Source organism: Octodon degus, unplaced genomic scaffold (assembly GCF_000260255.1).
Source record: "Octodon degus isolate 3935 unplaced genomic scaffold, OctDeg1.0 scaffold00008, whole genome shotgun sequence".
Lineage (NCBI taxonomy): Eukaryota > Metazoa > Chordata > Mammalia > Rodentia > Octodontidae > Octodon > Octodon degus.
Window position 1 is genome coordinate 28159970 of NW_004524584.1, and position 24838 is coordinate 28184807.

Here is a 24838-nt window from a genome sequence, read left to right on the forward strand (position 1 = left end):
CTCCTCCTCCTTCTTCTTCTTCCTCTTCTTCTCCTTCTTTTTGTGTGTGCTGGCTCAGCCCTCCCTGGGGGCGTGGCTCGTGTGGCAAGTGGTATCAAAACTCCAGTCCCTGAGCTTTTGCCTAAGCTTGCCTAAGCAGGTGCTTTAGATCACTGAGCTATCTCACCAGCCCCATCAGCTCTTCTTGACATACACAGAAGCAGGTAACAACAACAGAACCTCCTCCACCCCGCCCCTTATCCGGCAGACATTCAGCATCTGAATCCTTTCGGAGCTGCAGCAAAACCTTCAGTCCTACCTCTTCCAGGGACACACTTGGTAGCACTGGATCAGGGGACCTCTTAGGAAAAGCCCAGCTCCAAGCCTGAGGGTCACACGCCCTGAACACTGCCGGCCGTTAACCCCTCACAGCAGCCCTAGCTTGGGGGGCGCACAGAGCGGAGCACCACACACTTCCTGCCCCAAGAGCAGAGGACCACAGAACCGGCAGCCCGTGCAGCACAGCCGCCCCGCCCTGCTAGGGAGAAAGCCCTTGTTAAGTTCCTAAGTCACTTCACTGCCTTCCTTCCAAAGAATCGAGGTGAATTAGTGCTGATCCACCAAGTCTTTTCAGAGTGCTGTGTGTCTGAGGCGAAGTCAGTAGCACTGATTGAAATAAAGAGGGTTTATATACGCTCTTGCTGCTAGAGAGGAGGTCTCCATTCCACTCATGTGGTCATGTGACAAGAAAACACTCCCGACGCCAGGCGCAAGCCCCTGAGTCACACCGCGGCCACAGCGGGCTCTGCTCGCAGGGACGGGGCGTGGCCGCCAGAGCCGCGTGCGCGTGGCAGGTGCCCGCTGCTTTCCACCTGCTCGGAACACGTTCCCGCGGGCAGGCCGCTCGGCAGCTCAGCCATCACAGCTGCTTTCCACGTCCGCAGTCTCGCAGCCTCCCCGCGGTTCCGGGCTCCTGCTCCCCCGGGTCCAAGAGGTCCAGCCAGGTTCCCGCGACATACGGGCGCCCATCTGCTCCCCTGCTGCCTGCCGAGGCTCTGCTGCTGGCCGACTCCGGCCTTCTTCCGGCGCCAGCACCGGGAGGGAGGCAGGCTGGTTCAGGAGGAATCAGAGCCCAGGTTCCCGCCAACTCTGGGGACTTCTAGAGCCAAAGAATCTGTGTCATAAGGCGGTCCCGGGCTTAAAATCCTCAGCTGCACTGCTATCGATCAGGCTAAAATACAAGCATGCACGGGCTTTAGAAGGAACGTTTAATCCCTACCATGTATAACTACAAAACCGGTTTGGGGCCACCATGAACCAATCAATGACTAGGTCAGTCTTTTATGCTTAAGGGTATACTTTAGTCATGGAGATGGGTTAAATATTAAAACTATTCTATTCACTTCTTAATCTTAAGAAACAGAGCAGAACAAATTAAGTTTTGCCGTTATCTACTCCACGGGCTGTAGCAGCGGTCGGCAGGCAGACTGCCCCTGAGTCTGTCCCATGACCCTGAGGGCCCCGGGGAAGGACTGGGGTCCCCACCCCTAGGCCTTCATCCCTTCCCATGCTCGGCTGGTGGGCTGATGAGTTAAGGTCTCTGGGTTTGTCCCTGATCCACCCCAAGTGCCTAGAGTGGTGCACAAATGCGTTATAAATGAATTTAAATTACAGCCTACAAAACGGACAAGCAGCTTAAGAAAAGTCCTGTACAAAGTCCCTCAGAGGCTGCAGCTAATCCAAATACAGGCACACACGAATGGGAAGAAAGGGCAGCCCTGTGTCTACTCATTAACAACATCACAAACACCACCAATCTAATCAGATTTGACAACCTGCGCCCCGCCCCATGCACATCCTGAAATTACCCAGAAGGTCATTAGAAATGTAGATGATTCACATCCTGAATTACTAATGAGAAACTTTACCTCAAGGGTGTCTGGACCTTGAGATATTAGCAAATGATAGCACAGTTGTGAGGATTAGCCACAAACTGAAAATACTGCTTATTTCCTTTATTGAAATGTTACCATCCACTTCTTGTACATTTCATAAGTAGATGTGTACAGTTTTCTTATGTAACTTTTTTTTTTCTTTTTTAATGTATTCAGTACAGGGTCTCAGTACACAGCTTGGACTTGTAGTGATCCTCCTGTTTTCAGCCTCCCAAGAGCTGGGATTATAGGCATGGGCCACCATGCCCAGTCTCAATCACTGTCTTAGCACGCCCTCGGGGCAGGGCCCCCACATGGCACACTGGGCATGGAACCCTGGTCATTGTGCTCTGTCTAAGCAGGAGCTTTAATCCGCTGAGCTGTCTGCCTGGCCCTTAAAGTGTAGACAGGGTTTTCTTTTTTCTTCTCTTCCTTTTTTGGAGGGTAGGGGTGGGGGTGGGGAAGAAGTACTAGGAATTGAACCTCACACTTGCCAGGCAGGTTGCTATTGAGCTAAATCCCAAGCTTTTTTTTTTCTTTTCAAGAGAAAAATAAATGAAATTTCCAAACAAGATAATAGGAGGGTATCAATGGTTAATACATTGTATATTTTTATCTCTAAATTAGTTACTTAGAGTACAAGATATAGACATTTAATTGTCTGAACAACATTTGCATAAACTTTTCTTTTCAATGAACTAAGTGAAATTAGTAGTATAACTATCTTAAATGTGTGCAGCTTTAAAATGAACATAGACGGGCCGGCCAAATAGCTCAGTGGATTAAAGCACCTGCCAGCAGGAGCAGGGGCCAGGGGTTCGATCCCCAGGCCTGATGTGCCAGCCCTGCCCCCAGGGCACACTGAGATGGCAATTGAGACTGGGTGTGGTGGCACACACCTGTAATCCCAGCTCTTGGGAGGCTGTAAGCAGGAGGATCACTACGAGTCCAATATAGTAGTGAGACCCTGAACACCCTGTAGACCCTTCCCTAAAATAAAAATAAATAAATAAATAAATAAATAAAATGAACATACATGTATCAGAGCCAAATTCAGACAATATTCTTTTACCCTGGCGGGGTGCACAGTCGAAGTTTGGGTTCACACCCCTGGGAAGAGCACTGCTCTGGCCCATGGGGAGGCTGTGGGTGTGCTCGCTGCGGACAGCGGTGTGAGCACGGGAGGCAGGGGCTCCCCGGGGCTGCGTGGCTGTAGGCGCCCAACACTGCCAATTGATGCCCAGAGGCCCGAGGCCTGATGCTTGTTACTGAACTGTGCCCTGTTTGGAAACACGGCTGCTGAGGACGGTGTTAGGTGAGGTGAAGGCACGCTGAGCCAGGGCAAGTCCTCAATCTGACAGGGAGACACTCTTCTACAAAGGGCAGTTTGCTCGGGTTCACAGGCAGAAGCTACTTGACGATAGCCAAGAAGCCCAGAGAGGCCAGGAGGGGCCTGGGGCAGTCCTGGCACCGACACGGGGTTACAGCCCTGCTTATGCTTTGATTTGACTTTCCGGCCCCCAGAACTGGAAGTCAGCACATTTCTTCTGCCGCTACCCAGCTTGTGGTCTGTTTTGAGGCAGCCCCAAAACCTAGCTCCCTCCTTCTCCAAGGAGGCGGACTGCTGGGTCCTGCCCCTGGGGATAGCAGCCAGGACAGGGCCTGCATGACCCTGTGCACAGCTGCAGGAGGGCTGGAGATGACACCAAAGCACCACTGTGGCCCCTCCTGGGTGCCACCTCATAGACGCTTAGTGTGCGGTGGAGACACTGCCAGCAGCCTTGGGGACCGGCTCGAAATGTGGGGTCTGGGCCAGCTCCATCAGCTTCCCGAGGCTCCAGTGGCCACTGGCCAAGCGTTTCTTCCCTGGCTCCCTCACTGTCTACAGACAGCAGCCCTTCATCCGGGCTGTTCTGCCTGAGACCAGGAAGCTGAGCGGCACATCTCGCTTGGGCGGCCCCAACAGGCAGAGCTGCTGCTCCTACAGCAACAGGGCTCTTCCCATTTTTCTTACCAGGGCAGACAGGCTGTTCATTATAGTTTGCTGGTGCCGTGAAATCCTGCCTCAAAGGCTTTTTGTTCTCAGGATCTCTGTATGCCTTCCTGGGGCTTTCTGCAAAGTCACCTCAGGTAACAACCAGGCAGCTCCTTCTGAGGGACACTGCCTGTCACACAGGCACTGAGCACATGGAGATTCTGCCTTTGGTCAGGACAGGGCTCTGCGGCCCGCTGCATGCCAGGAGCTATGGCTGCCGTGAACACTGGACTTGGCCTCTGGCCGGCACTCGGCACCTCTGCCTGACTGGAACCTCCACACACATCCTGGGGAAAAGGCTTCATTCACTCTCTGAAAAGTAGCTGACAACAGCCTGGAATAAGAGAGGACAGGGGAGCCAGTGCATGGTGTTGACACTGGTTCACCGCCTGGCATCATTAAAGATCAAACACTTAGATCACAGCTCAGAGATAAAAAAAACAACCCTGAACACACTGGCCACGGGAGCTAGGCTGGCACACAGCCGCAACTTCTTCTAACATCAGAGCTCTTAATTTTCTATTTCTTAACAGTTAACTGTACTGCATCATTAAGTAATGCCATGAATCACAGTCTGGCATCTGTTATGAGTTCATTTATGTCTTCCAAAAAGGCTGTGTTGAAATCTTAAATCCTCCAGTGCATCAGAATGTGGAAACAGGGTCTTCACAGAGTTAAACATTTAAAATGCATCCTCGTGGCTGGCCCTGATCCCACGAAGGAGATGTGGACACAGGGACAGACAGGCAGAGGAAATGCAAAGAAATCCCAGGAAGATTGCCAGGTAAGGCCAGATTATGAGGCATGCATGGACAGCCAAAGGCATCAGGGCTGGACGCTCAGGAGAGGCGTGGGACACGATTTGCTTCAGATGGAAGGTGCCCGGATGCCATCTCCCTCGCAGACAGGCAGCCCCGAGGACGGGCAGGCAATAAACTCTGCTCTCGAAGCCATGTGGCTCACGGAACTTGGCAAGGCAGCTGCCAGCCAGCTGTACACTGCAGAGACAACAGGCCTGCATACACATTTTCTCTTCTCTTTTTCTTTTTTTTAAAGGCTTCTTTTGGCTCACAGTCTAGGAGGCTTCAGTTCATGGTGGGCTGACTCCGAGGCAGGAATGTGGTGCAAGGCCTGGAGAAAAGCTGCTCACGTCCCGGCAGCCAGGAGGCTGGCAGGGGTTAAAGCTGGAGCAAAGCTCAACTGCTCAAGGCCACTCCTGGGCCCGTCTCCTCCACCAGGCTCCACTTCCTGTCAGCGCACCTGCTAAGAACTGTTCAGTCCAGTCACCGTCTGTGCACCCACCTTTGAGCTATGAGCATTTGGGGGTACATTTTAGAGCTAACCCAAAGCAGCCCAGGCAGCAGACACCATCTCACCAGGCAGTCAAGGATGACAGTGCCAGTTGCGGGACATGGAGACACCTGTGCCTTCTCCTGGGCGCACCTCTAAGGACCATGCACTGCTTTGGTGGCATCCACCTCTCCAGGACATGGAAGCTGTCTAAGCTGAAATCCGAAGAGGAAAAAGAGTCAGGCCTGGTGAAGAGGACAGATCACTGATACCTGTGAGCCCAGAAAGTGGTTTATGAAGCTATCACTGGGCCTGGGAAAAGAGAGAGACAGAAAAAAAGTCTTTTGGTAATAGTCAACAAATTTTCTAAATGGATGGCACCAGATTACAGATCCTAGCTCAGAGAACCACAAGTAAGATATGTACGGAGACACTCATCCTGCCATGTCACAGATAAGATGCTAAAGATTAACACTAAAGAGACTCACGAGCTACCCAAGGCAAGCAGAATCACTGCACGCGGGGGACAGCAACAGGGTAGAGCTGGCTTCTCACTGCATACAGTGGAGACCAGGAGATAACGGAATGGCACCTTGAAGGGGTCAAAAGAGAATGAGAAATTTAAACGCAAAAGCATGTGCTCCAAGTTAAAGCAAAACAAATGCATTTTCAGCAAAATACAAGCTGAATGAATTCATACATAGCAGATCTTCTGCACTGTACATTTTCTGTTACTAGGATAGAATCCTTGGGGCAGGCTAACAATAATGAAAGGAGGGTTTACTTTGGCTCGTGGTTCTAGACCAAGGTTCAGGGTTCCGCCTGGTGACTGCCTTCTTGCTGGCAGATTGCCAAGGCAGTGGAGAGCATCACGGGGCACATGGCGCATGTATGTGTGTGTTCCCTCTTTTGCACAAAGCCTCTTGGGCTCAGTCTTGGGGCCTTCCTCTGATGTTTGTGTCTAATCCTGATCACCTCCACAGGCTGCATCTGTATCCACTGCCATCACACTAAGTTTCCACTGGGCTTCTTTCTGTTTCATTCTTGTTCTAAAATGTTTCTTATAACCTGGTGCGATGGTTTGGATGTGGCTTATTTTAGACAAATTCTTGCTGTCTTTCAGGCTGCGCTTGTATATCCAGCTGGCCTCAAGCTTGCAGCAATCTCCCCAGCTCAGCCTTCCAAGTGCTCGCCCTGGGGGTGCGCACCACCACACCCCACATGAGGAGGCTTCCTGAACTGTTCAGGGAGGAGAATATTTTTTGAAGGTGTACTAAATTAAAATGCAAGTTGAGAAACACTTTAGATAAAGAGACAAATACTAAATATAGTCAATATTTCTGACTCACACATCCTTCCTTTGTGGACTTTGGTCTACATGCTAACATTTATCTGCAATTCAAAACCAACACTCAGGGGGCCTGCTGGTTAGCTCAGTTGTTGACATGCTTGCTTAAGGAAACCCACTCAGACTCAGGATACAGTGGTGCAGTTCGATCCCCAGATCCTCATCCCTTACCAGACCTGCCCTTAAGGCATTGTGAGCCAGCCTAAGGGGGGGGGGAGAAAAAAGCTGTCATGACAAACAGTATGTATTTAGAAGAAAGACCAGAATGACAGGCATTCCAAGCATGACCCTACCATTACACATTCCTATCTTCAGTACAGTTGCTTAGACAAAAGTTACATTTCTTGTTTTATCTTGGTCTTAATCATCCAGCAGAAAAGTATAAAAAGTAAAGCCATATTAATATGCTGAGCTGTAAAAGGCTCAAGTCAACAAATTCTGGCATTGCCAGTCCTATGGATAACCCACTACTATTATGGACTATTGGACTATATTGGATTATTTTGCTGAATTCACACACCTGCAATATTTAAATGACAATGGAATACCCTTCTCTGACAAAACTAAACAAAAAAGGGGATACAAATGAACGACCATTTTGTATCTGTATATTCAAAATAGTTAGGATATATAGCTACTTTCTCTTAATTCAATGAATAGAAAAATTTGTTCTAATAGTGTTTGTAAACAGCACATCATGTCTACATCTTGTACTATGAATAACCACTAAGACAACAATATGCAATGTATTAATTATTGAAACTGTCCTACTAATCGGTTTTGAAACTGTCTCATTGCTATTTGTTTCTCAATAAAATTATTTTTTTTAAAAAAGTCACAGGACTGTCCTGCTACAAAGCTATATATTGTTAGAATTCTAAATTTCAGTGTAAAAATATGTAAATGCTTATTCTTATTTTTAAAATATTTTTTTATCTTTTTAATCTTTTTTCTTTATATTTTGGAGACACTTGAAGTTTAACATATCAATACTTGATGGAAAATACCTGTTCCATGTTATATCTAAGATGTTTGATATTCAGACAGATGGTGAGGTTAGCTCAATTGCCTATGTTATAGGGTAATAATATTATTAAGTTTCTCTTCTGGAAGATTAACAACTTAAGTTCACAGACCAAAAATTGAAGAAAAAGAAGGGCTACAAGGACAGCCAACATTTTGGCCCTAGCCTTTCAAGGTCAGTAAGGACGTATGAGAGCTTTTACTATAATGTCATGTAACTCAATTGGGTCCCAAATTTTCTGATCAAGGAGATTTTGGGCCACAGAGGAAAGTGATTAATGATGTAGAGTGTGCCTAAGGAGAGTAACATGCAGAGAGAACATTCTCTCAAGCTTTCACAGAGAGCAAATTGGTCGAGCAATAGCCATGACTCATCCATATGGCTGACACTAACAAAGGATCTACAAACCGAGGGACAGAGTTTCAGGTTAAATCCTGAGGGGATTTGACTGACCTTATCAGATACAAAGTTACATTTCTTGTTATATAGGTTTTGCTCTTTCTTGGTCTTAACCATCCAGCAGAAAAGTATGAAAGTGAAGTATAAAAAGTAAGGTCATATTAATATGATGAGCTGTAAAATGTTTAAGTCAATGACTTCGGACATTGACAGTCTTATGAAAAACCCACTACTATTATGGACTATTGGACTATATTGGAATATTTTGCTGAATTCATGCACCTACAGTATTTAAATGACAATGGAATGTACTTCTCTGACAAAACTAACCAAAAAAGGGGGCTACAAATGAACGACCATTTTGTATCTGTATACTCAAAATAGTTAGGATAGATACACAGCTGTATTCTCTTAATTCAATGAGTAGAGAGATTTATTCTAATAGTTTTTGTGGACAGGATATCATGTCTGCATCTTGTACAGTGAATAACCACTAAGACAATATAGAATGTGTTAATTATTGAAACTGACCTACTAATCAGTTGTGAAATTGTCTCGTTGCTATTTGTTTCTCAATAAAATTATTAAAAAAAATCCTTCTCAAACCAACACTCAGGGACTCACAAACATGCAAAGAGTAGCAAAAATTTAGCCACTTAACATGCAGTTTCTCAGCTGGGGTCCAACAAAGCAACACTGCATTTTTGTTTCCTGTAAATATACTCATTTGGTACTGTTTGGGGAAGATGCTTTGAGATTACACAAATATCCTTCTTATCCTTGAGCTTTCACCTGCAAATCCTACCTTCTACTGGTAAATCTTGCCCGCCCTCTTCCTATGCTATTTCCTGACTAGCGATATGCAGTTGCCTTCCTTCCTCATGCACTGATGGAGTGGAATTCTTCAACAGAGAAGAGCTGTGCCTACCCCCTACTTAATTACCTATGCCACGGAATTATAGATACTGCCATCACTGTACAGGTCTAGCCCACTACTGTCACTATTCGCTTTATAGAGAAGTACTCCAGCATTAGCCCTGAGGAGACCCTCAGGCAGCCTTCATGACCACATCCTTGCTGGAGCACGTCCTTGTCCTAGACTCTCTGATGTTCCAGGCTCATCTAGTATTTTGCCTTGTCCTGAAAGCAACTGTTTCTCCAAGGATCCCTGTTCCTCTGATTGGAGAACTCTGCTCTTGCAGACCCTCAGAGTGAACAAGGCGAGGAAGCGTGTGTACGCATACTAACCACCCACTGACCTTTATTTCTGCAGGTACGTATGCGTGTGGATGCCCCCTCTGTCCACCCATCCATCCCTACGTTCACCTAAAACCATCAGCTCTTCCAGATCCCTTTAATTCCCGCTCACCAGCACAGCGTTCATCTCAATCTTCCCTGCTTCGCATTTCTAGCTTCTTTCTTGGCAGCAAGAAACTTTGCTGTCAGGATCCATAATATTTTACCAATTTGTTTGGTCCTAGAATACACCTGAAACAATGCCAGAATTGCTACCCTAACCCCTAAGGAAACCTGTTTACTAACTGGAATACAACATTTACTAAGTGGAATACAATATTTAGGTATAGTTCTTTTTTCTCTTTAGCCTTACAATACTCTAACCAATGTTCTTTCCAGAGTTACTTGGTACCGTGCTGCCCTCTTCGATGTGGCTACACTTATCAGCTGTCTTCTCCTCAGCCTCCCCTGTGGCCACAGTAATCATCTGCGTTATAGTCAGGCTCATCTGTCACTGTTCGTGTGCAAGCTGATTTCTTCCCACATCCTGGCTGCGCATGCAGCAGGGACCAGGGTTCTAGAGTGGGACAGTGCAAAGCACAGACGATGCCGGACACCTGCCTGCTCCCTCATCTCTGCTACTCAGCCCCATCGCCTCCTCTTTCATGTTTTCTCATCCAACCCCACGTGTAGCCAAACCTATTAGGCCCTACTTTACTCTTCCTGCCACTCGTTACCTTTCAATACCTGGTCCTAAGCCTGGGCTCATGGCAGAGCCTCGGAACACACCCAGCATGTACCCGTTTCCTTCCTTTGCCGCCAGGCCTGCAATTCATCCCTTATGAAACTGCGTGCACTAGCTTGTGTTCTACAGCACGTTTTGAGGAGAACCCCGGCTCTCTCCAACTGGGTCACTGCAGGGATGGCAGGGAGCAGCGGCTCGGCTCAGGAAAGTGCCAGCCAGTGCGATGGAGCAGCCGCCTCTTCCCGGATATGAAGACTCAGGTAACTAGACCTCAGCCTGATGAAAATTCTTGGGCAATATTTTCTCCTTTCAGCTGCAATATCTTTTAAATGTAGCATCTTAAAAAAAAAAAACTAGGTGACATAAGAAATTATTTCCATATCCCTTGAAAATGATAAGATTAAAGGAAATGAGGAAAATAATTACTAGTAAACATTGTGGGCTTTCTTCTGGTCATAAAATAACACCCTTAATGTGGCTGTTACTCGCTCTATAATCTTGCTCTATTGATTTTTGCAGTGAATGGGAAAGGAAGCCACCAGGCATGAATTAGTGAACTGAAAATCAGTCTTCAATAACTAATAATTGGGAAAAAGTGAAGAAGAGTTTGCAAATGTAGATCTCTGACTCACGAAAAAATTGGCTTCTGAAATGATGCACTTATTTTTATATTTGGACACATTTGGTTCAAAACATCAAAATATGATTCAAAAAATTCAAAATTTTGTGGTTAGGATAATGTGGGTGATCAAGTCACTCGACATATGGCATTTCCAAGAGGGTAATGACATGTTTTCTAAATTCTGCAAACAACTAGGCCTTTCCAAATGTAAAAAGCAAAGCAATGCCGTCCTCCAGAGTCCCGGCGTCAACTGGTAATTAGACCATTTCCTGGTGCCGAGGCTGCAGAAGGGCAGGGTTATGGGTCTGAGAAGCACAGGAGAGGTTTCGGCAACCTCCAAGCCAGAAGGTTTTATTTGTAGAAGGATCTAGACTGCAGTCTATGTCACGTAGGGGCTCCTATATCACATGAGGGCCTTAGGCTTCCAAGACTCTGAACACAGGGCTGAATACTGACCCGGCTGCTGCGACCGACTCCATTACCATGGGCAGGACCACCCCCCAAGCCCTGCTTTCCTGTCTGTATGATGAACACTCCACCACCAGGGTACGGGCGAAGCAACCAATCAGGGCCCACAGCAAAGCAGGCGCTCAGCCGGGAGGCGCAGACTAGAAACTAAAGAAGAGGAAGCTGGATCCGGTGCTAGGGCTCATCCACCTATCTGCTGTGTGACCCTGAAAAGCCACCTGACTCTGCGAGCCACTGAACAGGGAACAGAAACTTGGGGTGGGGGTACAACTCTGAACTACAGAAGACCACAAGGAGCGCTTGCGTGGTTGACACGAGTTGAGGTGAACAGAGCCCTCCGAAGTAAGGCAGTCACACTGCTGCCTTGAGAACTGGTGACAATTATTGCTGACAGGGATGACTGAACTACCCATCAGCAACTTGGGACGACCTGGAGGGAGAAGTCAGCCATGCACAGGGTGCAGGCTGGTGTGACGGGGCGGAGCCACGAGCCCCAAGTCCACCGCTGGTGGCTTTCTTCCCCTTTCACTGTCCAATCAAGCTCTGGTTTACAGAGAAAATATCAATCGGAGCAGAGATGGGGTCATTCTGTGACCGGAAGAAAGCCCACAGCTTTCACTAGTGAGGGTCAGTGCTTCTGATGCTCACGGTCTCACCCATTTTGCACCCTCAGCTTAACCCACGTGGGTAAAGAGTCTTGCAAAGTCCAGAGGACAAGAGGCAGGACATCGGCACGAGTACTGTGTGTGCTTGTATGCGGGCAGTTCCGTGGCAGGCAGGGACAGCTACAGCCACAACAACCCCCTGTGCGCATGGTAGTGTTCTGTAGCCGGATTGCTTCAAAGCATCTGGGTATTCAGAGATACAGAGCAAGTGTGTGGGTTTTTTTTTTTTTTTTTTTTGTAGTTTGGATTGGTAATGAGAGCACTAAATTTTTTTTTTTTAATTTAAAGGCAATTAAAAATAGTACCAAAACATTAGAAACAATACAAAATTTCACTAAAGAGAATAATAGGACTTCAATAATGGTTGTTATACTGTATATTGTTATCTTCAGATTAGTTGTTCAGGTTACCAGATACAAACACGCAAAATTGGTAGAAAAAAAGTTATAAAATTTAAAAAGGAGAGAGAAAAAATTAAATTATTAGCCTCTCCTCTTAATACACCTGCAGAAGTCAGCAGTACAATTATTGAAGCTATCCTGTATATCTATCTATCTATCTATCTATCTATCTATCTATCTATCTATCTATCTATCTCTTTTCACCTTCTTTTTTTTTCATTTATTACCCTTTATTTTAAAAAAAAAAACTTTTACTTGAGAGATAGTATGGTAATAATTGGTATGTCATGACAAGAAGTATGTATTTAGAAGATCAGAATGGCAGGCATTCCAAGCTTGACCAGAGCAAGTCTTGTAGGTGAAAACAATATGCTAAAATTTAAGGTTCCGGGTATTTGATCTTCTCTTGCCACCATTCATCTTCCAGCATATCTTTCTATCTATCTATGTATTTATTTTTGGTACCAGGGATCAAATTCGGGCTTGATCAAACTTAAGGACCTTGGGCTTGCCAAACAGGCCATTATGCTATCTCTCCGGCTGGCATAGAAATTTAAATTGCTCATCTTCTGCAAATGCGGTATTTTGTCCCCTGGAAAAATCTGCAGAAAGAAAGCTAACAGATCTATCTGATAGTTCTGTCTGTCTGTCTGACTGTCTGTCTGTCTGTCTGTCGTCTTGCTCTTTGGTTCTTTTTTTCTGCAGTCCTGGTGACCAAACCAGAGCCTTGTGTATGCTAGGCAAGTGCTCCGCTACCAAACTACATCACGCACCTGTGTGTCTAAACAGGCGGCTAGCTCGTCATCTCTCATGGTCGGGACGCTGTGTTGGGCAGGGGAGCAGCTGCGGTCTGTTTCGTTCACTGACACACAGTAGAGCTCGGATTTCCCCATCGCCCAGGCTTTGTTCCACTAAGGCTATTTCTTCTGTCTGCTGCCTGCCTTCTTAGGAAGCAGCAGGAGATGAGGAACATGAGGACACTTGGCCTCCTGTAGGAGGAAACTACAGAGGGCCATGTACTCTGACTGTCCAGAATCCAACAACGCTCGCAGAAGCCAAAGTTTCCTTATCACCCATGTGAAGGCAACACAGAACGGGAACAGAGGCACAAGGTGTCTGGGCCTGAGTACTCGGCTCCCCCATGGAGCACACACAGAATACAACTCACACGACTTGCTGCTGGCCCTGCTGGCGATGGCTGGGAGGGCCACTGCCCTGCTCTCCTTTTTTTTTTTTTTGTATTTTAGGGCAGGGTCTACAGGGTGTTCATGGCCTCACTACTAGATCAGACTCATAGTGATCTGCCTTTTTCCAGCCTTCCAAGAGCTGGGATCACAGTGTGCACCACCACACTCAGTCTCAATTGCCACCTCAGCGTGCCCCAGGGGCAGGGCCGGCACAGCAGCCTGTTCTCCTAAAGTCTGCAGGATTCTTCCCAAAGCTCCACTGTGCTGAATCCTGAAACAAATGGTACCAGAGGCTTTCAGATTGAGGACCACAGACCTGCAAGACCTATTAATGCTACGTCTAAACACAGCTCTGTGAAAGCAGCCGGGAGAAATGTAATTGTAGAATTTTCTTAGCACACGTGAGACCCTGAGTCAAATCCCCAGCAGCAAACAACAAAAAAGTAAGACAAATAAAACCCAAACCCAGGCCGGACACTCCTTTCCACTGCTGATCTCATGATTTCAAATGGGCCACAATGACTCTGAAACTTCACCCAAAATGTTATCCTCCCCTCAGGCTGATCCAGGAGCCCTTCCACGCAGAGTTCTGTGGAAAATACCCAGCAGGGCAGGGATGTTCGTGCAGCGCGGCGTGGGTTCCCCTGCTGGCAAGGGCCCCCTGAGCCCCTCTTTTGGAGCCACTGGAGGTGCCCTGCAGTTCCCACTGCATTTTCAGGGGAGGTGCAGGTGAAGGCAAATGTGTGGCCATGTGTGATCCTCTTCCCCAGGCACAAGCTGGGGAGAAGGCCCTCTGCGCCTTCAGCTGCCACAGTGGAATGAGTCCAACCTCATGCCGGCTGCACAGAAATACAGGCTCCCTCCCTCGCACACCCTCCTCTCCTCCGCTGGCCAAGGCATCACCTGGAGGCAAGTTACAAGCAGAAACTGTAGGTTCACGCTCCTCTCCACGGAGGTATTCGTGCATGACAAAATCAAGGACAGTGCAGGCTGGGTCCCCCAACACAGCTGGGACCAGAACCTCCACGGAACACAGCTGTTTGGCAGAGGGGTGAACAGAGAGGGCCAGGGCCCAGCAGGTTAGGGCTGAGGCACCACTCAAGGGTACACGGTCACTCATGGGGACCTGCCTTGCTCACTCTAGACAGGCTGAAAGCAGTTCTGGGGTCTCAGGTCTCGGCAGTCCCAGCGAGTTTCCTAGGAGAGCCCGAGTTAGACCTAAGGCTGAGAATTTGCCATGTCCTCCACTCTGGTGGCCTGGCTGGTGGGAGAAGGCTGGCTGGGGCTGGGGCCTGCTAGAGCCAGGGCCATGCAGTGAGCTGTTCCAGGGTAGGCCTGGGGGGGGCTGCTGTCACAAAGGGGTGCATTGGCCAGACCAGGCTGCCGGCTGGCTGCTGTGCCTGCAAGCCCCTCCTCTGCACCTGCGTGGTGGGAGGGTGCTGCCTGCCTGGCACAGCTGCCCCCACTCCCTGGGAAAGGAGACACCCAGCGTGGCCTTGTGGCCTGAGAGTTATCTGAAGCACAGGACAGAGAACATGTGTAAATGTTTAACAGAATGAAGGTACAGGCAAAGCAAGCCACCAGATTCATCCTACCTGGGGCTTTCCCATTCCTGGTCATCCTTGTCTCTCTCCTCTTTGCCGTCTCCGGTGTGTGGGTGTTTCTGCACAATTCGCATCCCACCAGCCTTCACTGCAATGTACACAGAAGAGCTTGGGTTAGGGCAGGCAGGGGTAGCTGGCATGGACCAGGGCGTGGGGATGGGGCGGGGGAACAGACAAGAGGGCACAGCACTCAGCACCCTCTCGCTGAAGAACTTTTCAGAGCCGTGCCCAGGCGCTCATGTCTGCCTTTGGTCACCTTTCAATACTTCATAAGACAGCAATGTGACAGGACACAGGCCAGCGAAGTGGCCGCTTGCTTAGGTTCTGCAAGCCTCCTTCACCTAACAAAGGTCACTCGGCCCTGCCCTGAGGAGATATTTTATCTCCTCAGATAACATTGATGCTTTAGATGGGGTGACGTGGCCATGACCGTCACAGGACAGCTACTATGAGGTTGACAGGCATTAGCGCCCCTTTTAAAAATAGCTTTGTTGACATTAACTTATATGCAATACAATTTATCATTTTCTTTCTTTCCTTTTTTTTTTTTTTTTTTTTTTTGGTACTGGGAATCGAACTCAGTACTTTGTGCTTGCCAGGCGGGTGCTGTGGTGCACAGCTACATCTCCGGCTCCAATTCACCCATGTACACAGTGTAACACAGTGGTTCTGAGTGTATTCAGAGGTGCACCATCACTGTTCCATGTAATGGTCACATTGCGAACACCAGCCCATGCCGCGAGCTGGGGTTTCCTGTGCACCCCTCCCCAGGCTCCCGGCCACCAGTCCTCTGGTGCTCTCTGCTGTACACATCGGCCTAGAAGCAGAAGCACAAAGTGCATGGCTTCTGGTGACCGGCTCTTCACCGAGCACCTTTCCAAGGTCCATGTGTGTGGCAGCGTGGTTCAGACCAACACTCCTCTGAGCGCCAATAGTCCCTGCTGCATGGATACACTCAATCAAATCTACCCACTCTTCAGGGGATCACGTGCCTGTGGGAGATTTCCACTTTTTGACTGTCACGAGTCATAACAGTCTGAACATCATCTACAAAACTTTTTATGTGTGTAAGTTTTCATTTTCTTTTAATGATATACAAATATGTATGTAATTGGTAATTTGGTACAGGGTCTCACTGCACAGCTCAGACTTATAGTGATTCTTCTGTTTTCAGCCTTCCCGGCACTGGGATTACAGGCATGTGCCACCAACCCCGGACTCTGTCACCAGCTCAGTGCACCCAGGGGTGGGGCTGGTGCAGCATGCGGGACCGGGGATCAAACTCCAGTCCCAGTGCTTGCCTAAGCAGGTGCTTAGTCTGCTGAGCTATCTCGCCAGCCCTGGTTATTATCTTTCAGCATCGTAGTGTTCCGGGGATTAGAATGGAGATGCTGACCCTGCATCCAAAAATTTAGCTTCACAGATTGCTGGTTCTCTGAGGAAGCCGCATCTCTATTAAAGATCCTGCCGCCGACACTGGCCGAGTGAAGCACCGTCACTGCGGAAGACGCACTGTCTACCTTCTCAGGACTCAGGTAAAACTCTCAGCGTGCACTGCTGAAATGAGTGCACCAGGGGCTTCCACCGCCAGCACAGTGAGGACGGCTGCAAGCTTCAGGGAAGGGCTCCCTGCCCGGCTGCAGCCCCGCTCCGGCCCGCTCCTGTGCTCGTCACTTGCGTTAACTTCTGACTTTCTTTGTTCTGTGGCTGCAGCTGATGCCATCTCTTCTGCAAGATATATTACGCTATTCTGGGTCACTTGAGCCTGCATTCCTAGGCCACGACCACTCATATTTGGCTCAGAATAAACTAATTTCTTATTTCCTTTAAAGCATAGTTGTGACTTTTGGTTGACAGGGGTCCTCAGCAGCCTGCCTCACCGGCAGAACGAAGCCAAACTTTCTAAGACTGAGGTGTTCGGTGGTTCAACTCCCCACCCGAGTCACCAGGTCTCTGCCACTGCCCAGCTGCATCCCAGCGGTACTGTCACTCACCCTGCCACATCACATTCTCGGCTTCCACATTTGGTTGGACTTGGCCAAGTTACGGAAGTGCGAGGCAAGGTTAGAGTCCTGATGCTCCCCAGGGCGACACTGCCAGTGCCTGCCTTCAGGAAGAAGGTGCTGGCTCTTGGGGACCAGCAGTGCCCTAGCAGCTGTCTTATCAGATAGGGGCAGCACAGGGCATAAGTGCAGGAAAGACTTGTGCTGAGACGGTGCACAGGTGGGCTGAGCTACGGCTCTCTCTGCACCAGCACGTTCAATGCAGGGTGAAGTCTACTTTGGGAGGAACAGAATCCTGCCCAGAGATCTTCCCCAAACCTGCTTGGATACCAGTAAGTGACTTTCCAATCATTTTATTTCTCATTTCTAGAGCTTATGTTTTGGTCTGTAATTCAATAGGACTTTTTTTGACAGGGTCTTCGTGTTTCCCTTGAGTTTCCAGCTCCCCTAATTTTATCATCTTAGGCATACCTGCCGATGGCTGGAGGTCCTTGGGGGTCTAATCCTGCAGTTTACCTGCTGATTCTCATTCTTGGGCTGGCCACGTATGAATTACATGCTTGTAATTGTCATTACCAGATCTTGTGGTCTTGGAGAGACAACCCCCTCTGGCATCTGCTTCTGTCAGACTACAAGCCCAGGGCTTGGGGAGCTTTTTGATGGCTTTCTCCAGATAGGAAGAGCAGAGCACGTAAACCTGAACTCAACTCATAAAAATGAGTCTGAGCTTACAAGTTCTCGAGGAGACGCCTGCCACAGCTGGACCCCCGGCGGATACAGCCAGCTTCCCTGCCATCCTCCTGTGCCCCTCACAGTCTCCTCCAAGCTTTGGCCTCTGAGGATCCAGCTCTACGTAGGGGATTGGGGCCTTGCTCCACTCCTCATGTGGATCCAAGTCTCATGCTAACTCTTACTTCATCTTTCTTTGCTTTTGGTCTGTGGGAACTTCCCTCACTTTGAGCTCAGGTTTAAAAAACAAAACAAAAGCAAACAACAAACAAAAAAAGACAAAGCATCCACCATCCAAGACTTTAATCTAACATTTCCCAGCTCACATAATCTGCCACCCCTTTAGAAATGGTGACTAAAAATAAAATTCTGTAGTACATTGTGATGGTTTTCTAGTCTTGAGATGTGGGGTCTGAGAATCACGAATTTTTTCCCCAAAGGAAGGACCTAAAGCTGCCCCACTAAAGTACATAATGCGAAATTCTAATGCCCACAAACTTAGATTGTGTCTGGATTTGGAGACAGGTCCTTTAAAGAGGCAGAAGCTATGGTAGGGTAGGTACTACTCCAATGGGACTTGTGTTCTTCCAAGAGGGAGAGACAGCAGGGATCCACGTGTACAGACAAACAGCTAAGTAAGGTCACTGAGAAGACGGCCATCCACACGCCACATGCCACAGAGGCCGGCAGGAAAGCCCAGACCTGCAGCACCTGCAACCAGGAGACAGACCTGTCCGCTGTCGCAACTGCCCAGGTGTGGCATGCTTACGGCAGCCCTGGGAAGTGCACACGGGTGCCCACTTAAAAGTGACCTCAGACTCTTTGCTATCTGGCAGATATAAAACTTTTAAGCTATAATTCACAGATGTGTTCTACAAACCCACTGAAAGTAAAAAGGGCAGTGCACCTAACCACAAAGGAAGCCGATAATGACCATCAAGGTGACACCTGAAGCGACTGTCTCCAGAGGTGGCTGCAGAGTGCCCGTCCACCCCGCTGGTGAGGCAAGACCCTGTGTCAGGGCTCGGTCACCCAGCCCGAGTGCTCACATTTAATCCAGCTGCTAAAAACAATTAACTCCATCAATCCCTCTCTGTATGTATGGTGATTAACGCAGCAATAAAAAGTGGCAATAAGCATAATAACTCAAGGCTGCGACAGATTCATGGGAACTTGCACTACTGCCAAAACATATGACAGCCCATATTTATTGTGAATGTGGGATCAGTGTCTCTGAAAGTCTCCATTTGTAAAACTACAACGGCAGGATAATTTTCTCAGAAGTCTCTGCAGAATTATTTGTAAAGCTAAGTAATTTCATGAGAAACACTGGAAAGAAAGAACTCAGATTTTTGTTGCGGTGGCTGTTACTCAAACTTCACACTTAAGTAATTGCTAGTTTCCTTTTAGCAAGAGTGCTGTGCAGCGGGAAAGGGCCTGGGTGCCAGGACTGAGCTCGACAGGTTCAAATCCCAGCTCCGCCTGCGTGCTCGCGTGTGTGTGTGTGCGCGTGCATATGCACACGTGTACATGTGCCTGAGCACGCTGCTAGAGCTGGTCTCAGGCGCCTCCAGCCGTGCGGAAACAATGACGGTGTTCTGCTTCCCAGGGTAGGCGGAGGAGGCGTTCCCACTAGCTCGTGTCAAGAGCAGGTTTTACGAATCAGAACTCGGCGCTAACCAAGCAGGCCGCGGTGCTCAGGTCCTCAGTGCGTGCTGCCTCCGCGGTGGAGGACGGTACCAAGCCAGGTGTAGCTGAGGAGTGAGGAGCCTGTGACGTGCGTGCCTGCCACGGTGCTGACCAAGTGGCCCCCCGACTGTCACTAAGACTGCGGGCACCCTCGAATGCTTTGGTCATTCCAACCATCACCCTGATATCACCAGCTTTCTTTGTGGGCTGTGGCACGGCTCTACGTGCTTAGTCCGCATATCCGTGAGTCACGGTTTAAATGATTTATGCCTGCCACCATGAGGCTTCTGGAAAGTCCCAGATCCGATCAACTGCCATGCGCGCCGTCTCGTTGCTGCTGGGCCAAGCACTGCCCTGCCCACCCCGAGTGCACTCCTCCTGCTCAGGGGCAGGCAGCGCAAGGCATCCTGGGAGCTGCGCGCCAGCCACACGCTGGCCCTTCCGCCAGCACACAGAGCTGGGTGGCGCTGTGGTCCTGGCTACTGTGGCACTTCTGGGAGCACTTGGAAGGCCAAAGACTACCGAGGATCACTGGCCTTACCGCCCTGCAGCATCAGGGTGTCGCTGATGCTCACCAGGGGGCGGGAAAACCCTGCAGAGGACGGGCGGCAGCGAGCTCTCTGCGGGGCTGCTCCCTGCTGGAGGGCCCATGAGCCATGTGAGGTGTCCAGCAGGGAGGAGGGGCTGGTGATGAGCAGAAGTGTCCCCAGAGCAGGGCCTGCAGGAACTGGAGCATGACTCGACAATGTAGCTACCTTTGTTCTCCTTGGAAAGCGCTATTGAGATATTATTCAAAGAGATGCTAATCCCCCTACAGGAGCTGAGAGGTCCTCAGGACTGCTCTGGTGGGAAGAACAAAAGGACAGAAAATCTCCAGCATGTTGTAAGTTAGTATTAAATCTAATGATCTCAGGTAGAGCCCTGCAGTGGCAGTAAGCAAGGGAAATGGAATTGAATGTCGCTGTGTCCTGTGAGATTAGCAGAATTTGCTGAAGGGACTGGGGCAGGAGAACATGGTCACTGAATTCAGTTTAATTCGTTTGAGGTACTGGAGGCTGAGCTTAGGACCTTCCTTCTCACTCAGCTACATCCTGGTTGTTTTTTTAGGCAGGGTCTCGCTAACTTACTATACTGCCCAGGCTGGGCTGGAATCTGCGATCGTCCTGCCTCAGCTCCCGGGCAGCTGGGACCACAGCCATGGTCTGTCTCCAGGCAGGTACCATGGATCACGAGGGCCAGTGTGTGGCTGACTCAGGAAGGTGACACATGGGGGAGAGACAGCAGTGGCTGTGTCACCATGCCTAGATGTCAAGAGGCAGATCTGGGCAGAGGAGAGAGAAGAGTCACTTGGCAAGCCAGCAGCCTCTCTAGGAGGCTGGCATGGGGGTGGGGACCCTGTAAGGCGAAGTGGAGGAGGATAAAAGGCCAGAGGCAGAGGAAGTGTTTGGGAAGCCTAAGTACTGGAGTCCAACGGGATCGTCCGTGGTGGGGATCACAATCCAGCCCTGCATGTCCTCCCCAGGTGGGTGGGGTCCTGCCAGGGACCATGTGTACATCCAGGTGGAGGCGATGGTTTATGCTGCCACCAATTCCTGACCCTGCACCGAGGGTGGCTCTCACTAAGCCAAAGAAGGGAAATTGCCTGGCAGCTGCTGAAGCTGCAGTGACCGACAGGTCGGGTCCCATGGCATGCAGGAGCAAGAGCAGACCCGTTACCTGCGCCTCAACCTCTGACCAGTCCTGAGGCTGTGCACATGGGGAATCTGCTGAGCAGGCCTGAGACTGGGAGCTAAAAACAACAAAACGCAGATCAGCCTCTGCCTCTAGCACGCAGCAGCCCAGATCATCTGAAAACCTTCCTGCAGGAAGAGAGCAGGGAGTCATCACCCAAGAACTTTTAAGCACACCCTCAATTCCTGCTTAATACAACAGAGTTGAATTATCTGGGTTACTAAAAACAGCAAAATGGTCTATTTCCCATTTCACTTTATCATGCTCGTTATTTTCATTTGATTCAGGTCTGTGGGGGATGTTCTCTACTTTTTGAAGAATATTCACATAAAGTTAGCAAAACCCAATACATCCATGTATTGGGAGGCTTCACCGTCACAGGGTTTGGGTTCCTCTCGGAAACGGGGGTGTGTGAGAACAGGGCCAGCAACGTGTATCTAGTGATTTATCCTTGTCACTGCCAAAGCTCAGAGGCCGGCAGTAATAGTGTGGCTGCAGCCATGTCCTCCCTTCTGCTGGGGAATGTCGCTACTGCTGTTAGATAAAGCAGAGAGCCTCCTCTAATTCTATTTGCTAATCTAGGTTAATAGTGATTCTCATCACAGAAAATTTCACCCCTCCTCTGTGTATTTGTAGTGGAAAGCAGAGGTAGGGTCTCACGTCCCAGACCTGGGTTGCTTCCACCGAGACGCCTACGGAACATGATGCAAAGCAGGCAGTACTTCCTCTCTGCAGGTTACCTTCCTTCCCACTAAGCTGCCACCTTGGGAGGTGGTACCTGGCGAGGGATGGCATCCTGCGCTGGGCTGCTGCGGTTCCTTCAGGTCAGTTCCTGGTCACTGGCTCCAAGTTGGCAAGAGTGCTCCCAACAGCTTGGCTAGGTTTTATGTGCCTGTGGTATGGTATTGGGGACCAAATCCAGGGCCTCTGCACTGGGTCTACAGAAGACCCTACTGAGACAGGGTCTTGCTGAGCTGCCCAGGCAGGGCTCCAACTTGTAACCCTCCCGCCCCTGCCTCCTGAAGTGTGGGACTGCAGCTGTGGGAATGGCACTGTTCTCACTGTCCTTACCTTAAGGAAAGCATAAGGTTCTCAGAAGTGCGTGGCTATGCTGTACCATCCAACAGTCACTGTTTCACCCTCACTCCAAACTGGAGAGGGCTCCGACACAGAGCCAGGGGCTCAGCTCACGGTGCAGCAGCGAGAGGGGAGAGAAGACGGCACAGAAACCCACCTAGAGCTATTTACTGAGGCTCTGTGCCAAGCGCTGTGGGATAAAGACATTCATGCAACCCGCTGGGGAAGCTCGGTGTAGAAAGGCAGGTGCTGACAGAGGGAGGAAAGTGTAAAAGGGAAGATGGGGTACTGCAGGGATAAGGGTGGGACAGGGGACGGGTCTGAGAGCAATAAAGAGAAAACACAAAAGAACAGCGAGAGAATCACTGCAAAAGAATTTTATTATTTCTGATTGAAGATTTAAGCACAAGTCTGTCAAACAATTTAGTCACTTAATGGAAGTGTTCCCTAAGTTTATAAGGTAGTTATTTTGTTTTACAAACTGTGCTCTTGGCTACCCTTGACAGTTATCCTTTATTAGAGTAGGTTATATCTTGTTGTTTTTTAGCATTCACTCTATAAACAGTCTACTCTCTGACAATGCCAGACTGGACAAGAACACTGGGAGCTTTCTGAGTGTGCATGCTGGGGGCTCTGCGATGGGTAATGCACGACAGGGCACTGAGGAGAGGGCACCTGTTCTCCCATGCTTCCGGGAACAGGGACACACCCTTCCTTCAACTCTGCTGAGTCTAACTGGCCTTGGAGAACGCTGAGTTACAATGACAGGGACCCTCAGCACTCCTGCTAAATACGGGGTTCCCAAGCTAGGGGGCCAGGCTGGGTGTTACTAAATTTACCAGTGGGTCACCTGCCTTGGGCTTTGAGCCTGAAGAAAAGAGAGTGTTGCAAGCAGAAGAGCCAGAGTCACAGCTTCCCAGATGCAAACAGAGCCCTGAACGCCCCAGAGCAAGATCTAGGCCCACCCTCGGCCTTCACCAAGGAGGAAACTGCAGTTTCAGAGAAGTGCAGCAGCACGCCTCGTGAAAACCTGGAGCCCACGCTCTCCCGGTGACCAGCACAAATGAGTCGCCGCCTGCAACTTAAAATATTAGCTGCTCACGACTTAGAAAATCAGAATCCTGCAAGAAATTTCTCTCAAGGAGTTCAAATGTACAGTGTGTACTTCTGATTTTAAAAAAGTTTCCATCTGGTTACATCTCTATATGCAATTTAATTATTGCTCCCTAGACTTGGTATTGGTCCAACAGAAACATCAGTGAACTCGTCTCTCACCGCGGGAGGAGACAAAACCCCGCTGCTACGCTGCTAGAGGAAGGTCAATTAACCTAAAAGCAAATCCTTATGAGGGTGGTTATGTTTTGGCTTTCTTTTGGGTGCTAGGGATTGAACCCAGGGTCCCCAGCTCTCTACCACTGAGTTATACCCTCAGCCTCCGTTTTGTTTTTCTTTTCTTTTTTTTTAACCAATGCAACACAAAAGTTCCCCAAGGGGGCCGGGGAGATGGCTCAGTAGGATAAGCGCTTGACTGGCAAACTCAAGGATCTGAGTTCAATCCCCGGTTCCGCCAAAAACAACAAAACAAAACAAACAAAGCAAGTTCCCCAACCCTTTCCATTACACTGGGCCACTTTGTGCACTCTGCCTCTTAAGACAGTTGGGCATGTTTCCACCCCATGGTTACTTCTGTTGTTGTTGTTGAGAAACAATGTATTTCTGCGCTGGAATGGAGCCTATTTGAAGAAAGGTTCTGATTCCCTACAACGAGGGAGATAATTTGTGCCCTATGGGAGGGGCCGGGGAGACAGCTCTGAGCTCACAGGAATCTTTACTATGAGAAAATGCACACATGTGGCACACGAAAGCCACGTTCCTTTATGCTCCCGTTACCAGAAGACTGAGTTCTAGGGCCATCGTGTGCAAGGAAGACTCTAAAAGACCCCCGCACACTGCTGGGACTAGGCTTCTGGAACCAAGGCCTTTTGGTCACCTCACTACTGTCTGGCCATACCGGTCAGCAGAGATGGAAATCGAGCGGTACAGGATCGCACAAGAACGTGGAGTTGGCTTGGATTCCTATTTTTCAAAGAAAAATGGCTCTTTCTGAGCCTAACTTCCTCGTCTCAGAAGTTTAGAAAAATTTTTTAAAGGATGTTTGAAAAAAGGTTGGCCAGAAAGAGAGGGTAAAATAAGTCATACTGCGTCACTGATGTTAAGAATTACTGCCGCTCCTTCGGCTCTTTCGTAAAGATGCGCTCATCATATGAAAAACACTGCCTTTATTTTTCTTTTTAAAGCAGCTGCAAATTCCCACTGAATACCAACCAGTAAAACTGTTTTCAGGTTGTGCACTGCGTAGGCCACCCCATCTGCACGCATCTGCGTCGGGGCTCCTGGACGCACGCTCGGGGTGCGCAGCGCGGGCCGGCGGGGTTCGGGGCCGCACTCGCCCGCGCGGACCTGGGCGCACGCGCACGCGCACCGGAGCGCGCGGACCCCGACCCGCACCCCGGCCCTCCCTGCCCGGAGCCCCAGAGAAAGTGGAAACGAGTCAGTACCGGCGGGCGGGTGTCCAGCTTTGGTCTCTATTTTCCCTTCGGGAGGCGAAGACATGGTGACACCGGGGTGCGGAGGGGCCGGGGCCGGGGCGGGCCGGGCGGCGGCGGCGCGGA

The 24838-nt window shown here is 49.3% G+C and overlaps 1 protein-coding gene across 1 annotated transcript in view; it reads right to left on the reverse strand.

Annotated features, from left to right (window-relative positions):
- Nucleotides 1-24832, reverse strand: part of Dap (death associated protein) — a 56245-nt gene extending 31413 nt beyond the window's left edge. Inside the window, exons 1-2 of the mRNA XM_004625201.2 lie at nt 24725-24832; nt 14929-15025 (exon numbers count right to left, since the gene is read on the reverse strand). Of these exons, the coding sequence (XP_004625258.1) occupies nt 14929-15025; nt 24725-24779 (152 nt within the window). The 5' untranslated portion in view covers nt 24780-24832. The remainder of the gene's footprint in view (nt 1-14928; nt 15026-24724) is intronic.
- Nucleotides 24833-24838: the final 6 nt, after the last annotated feature.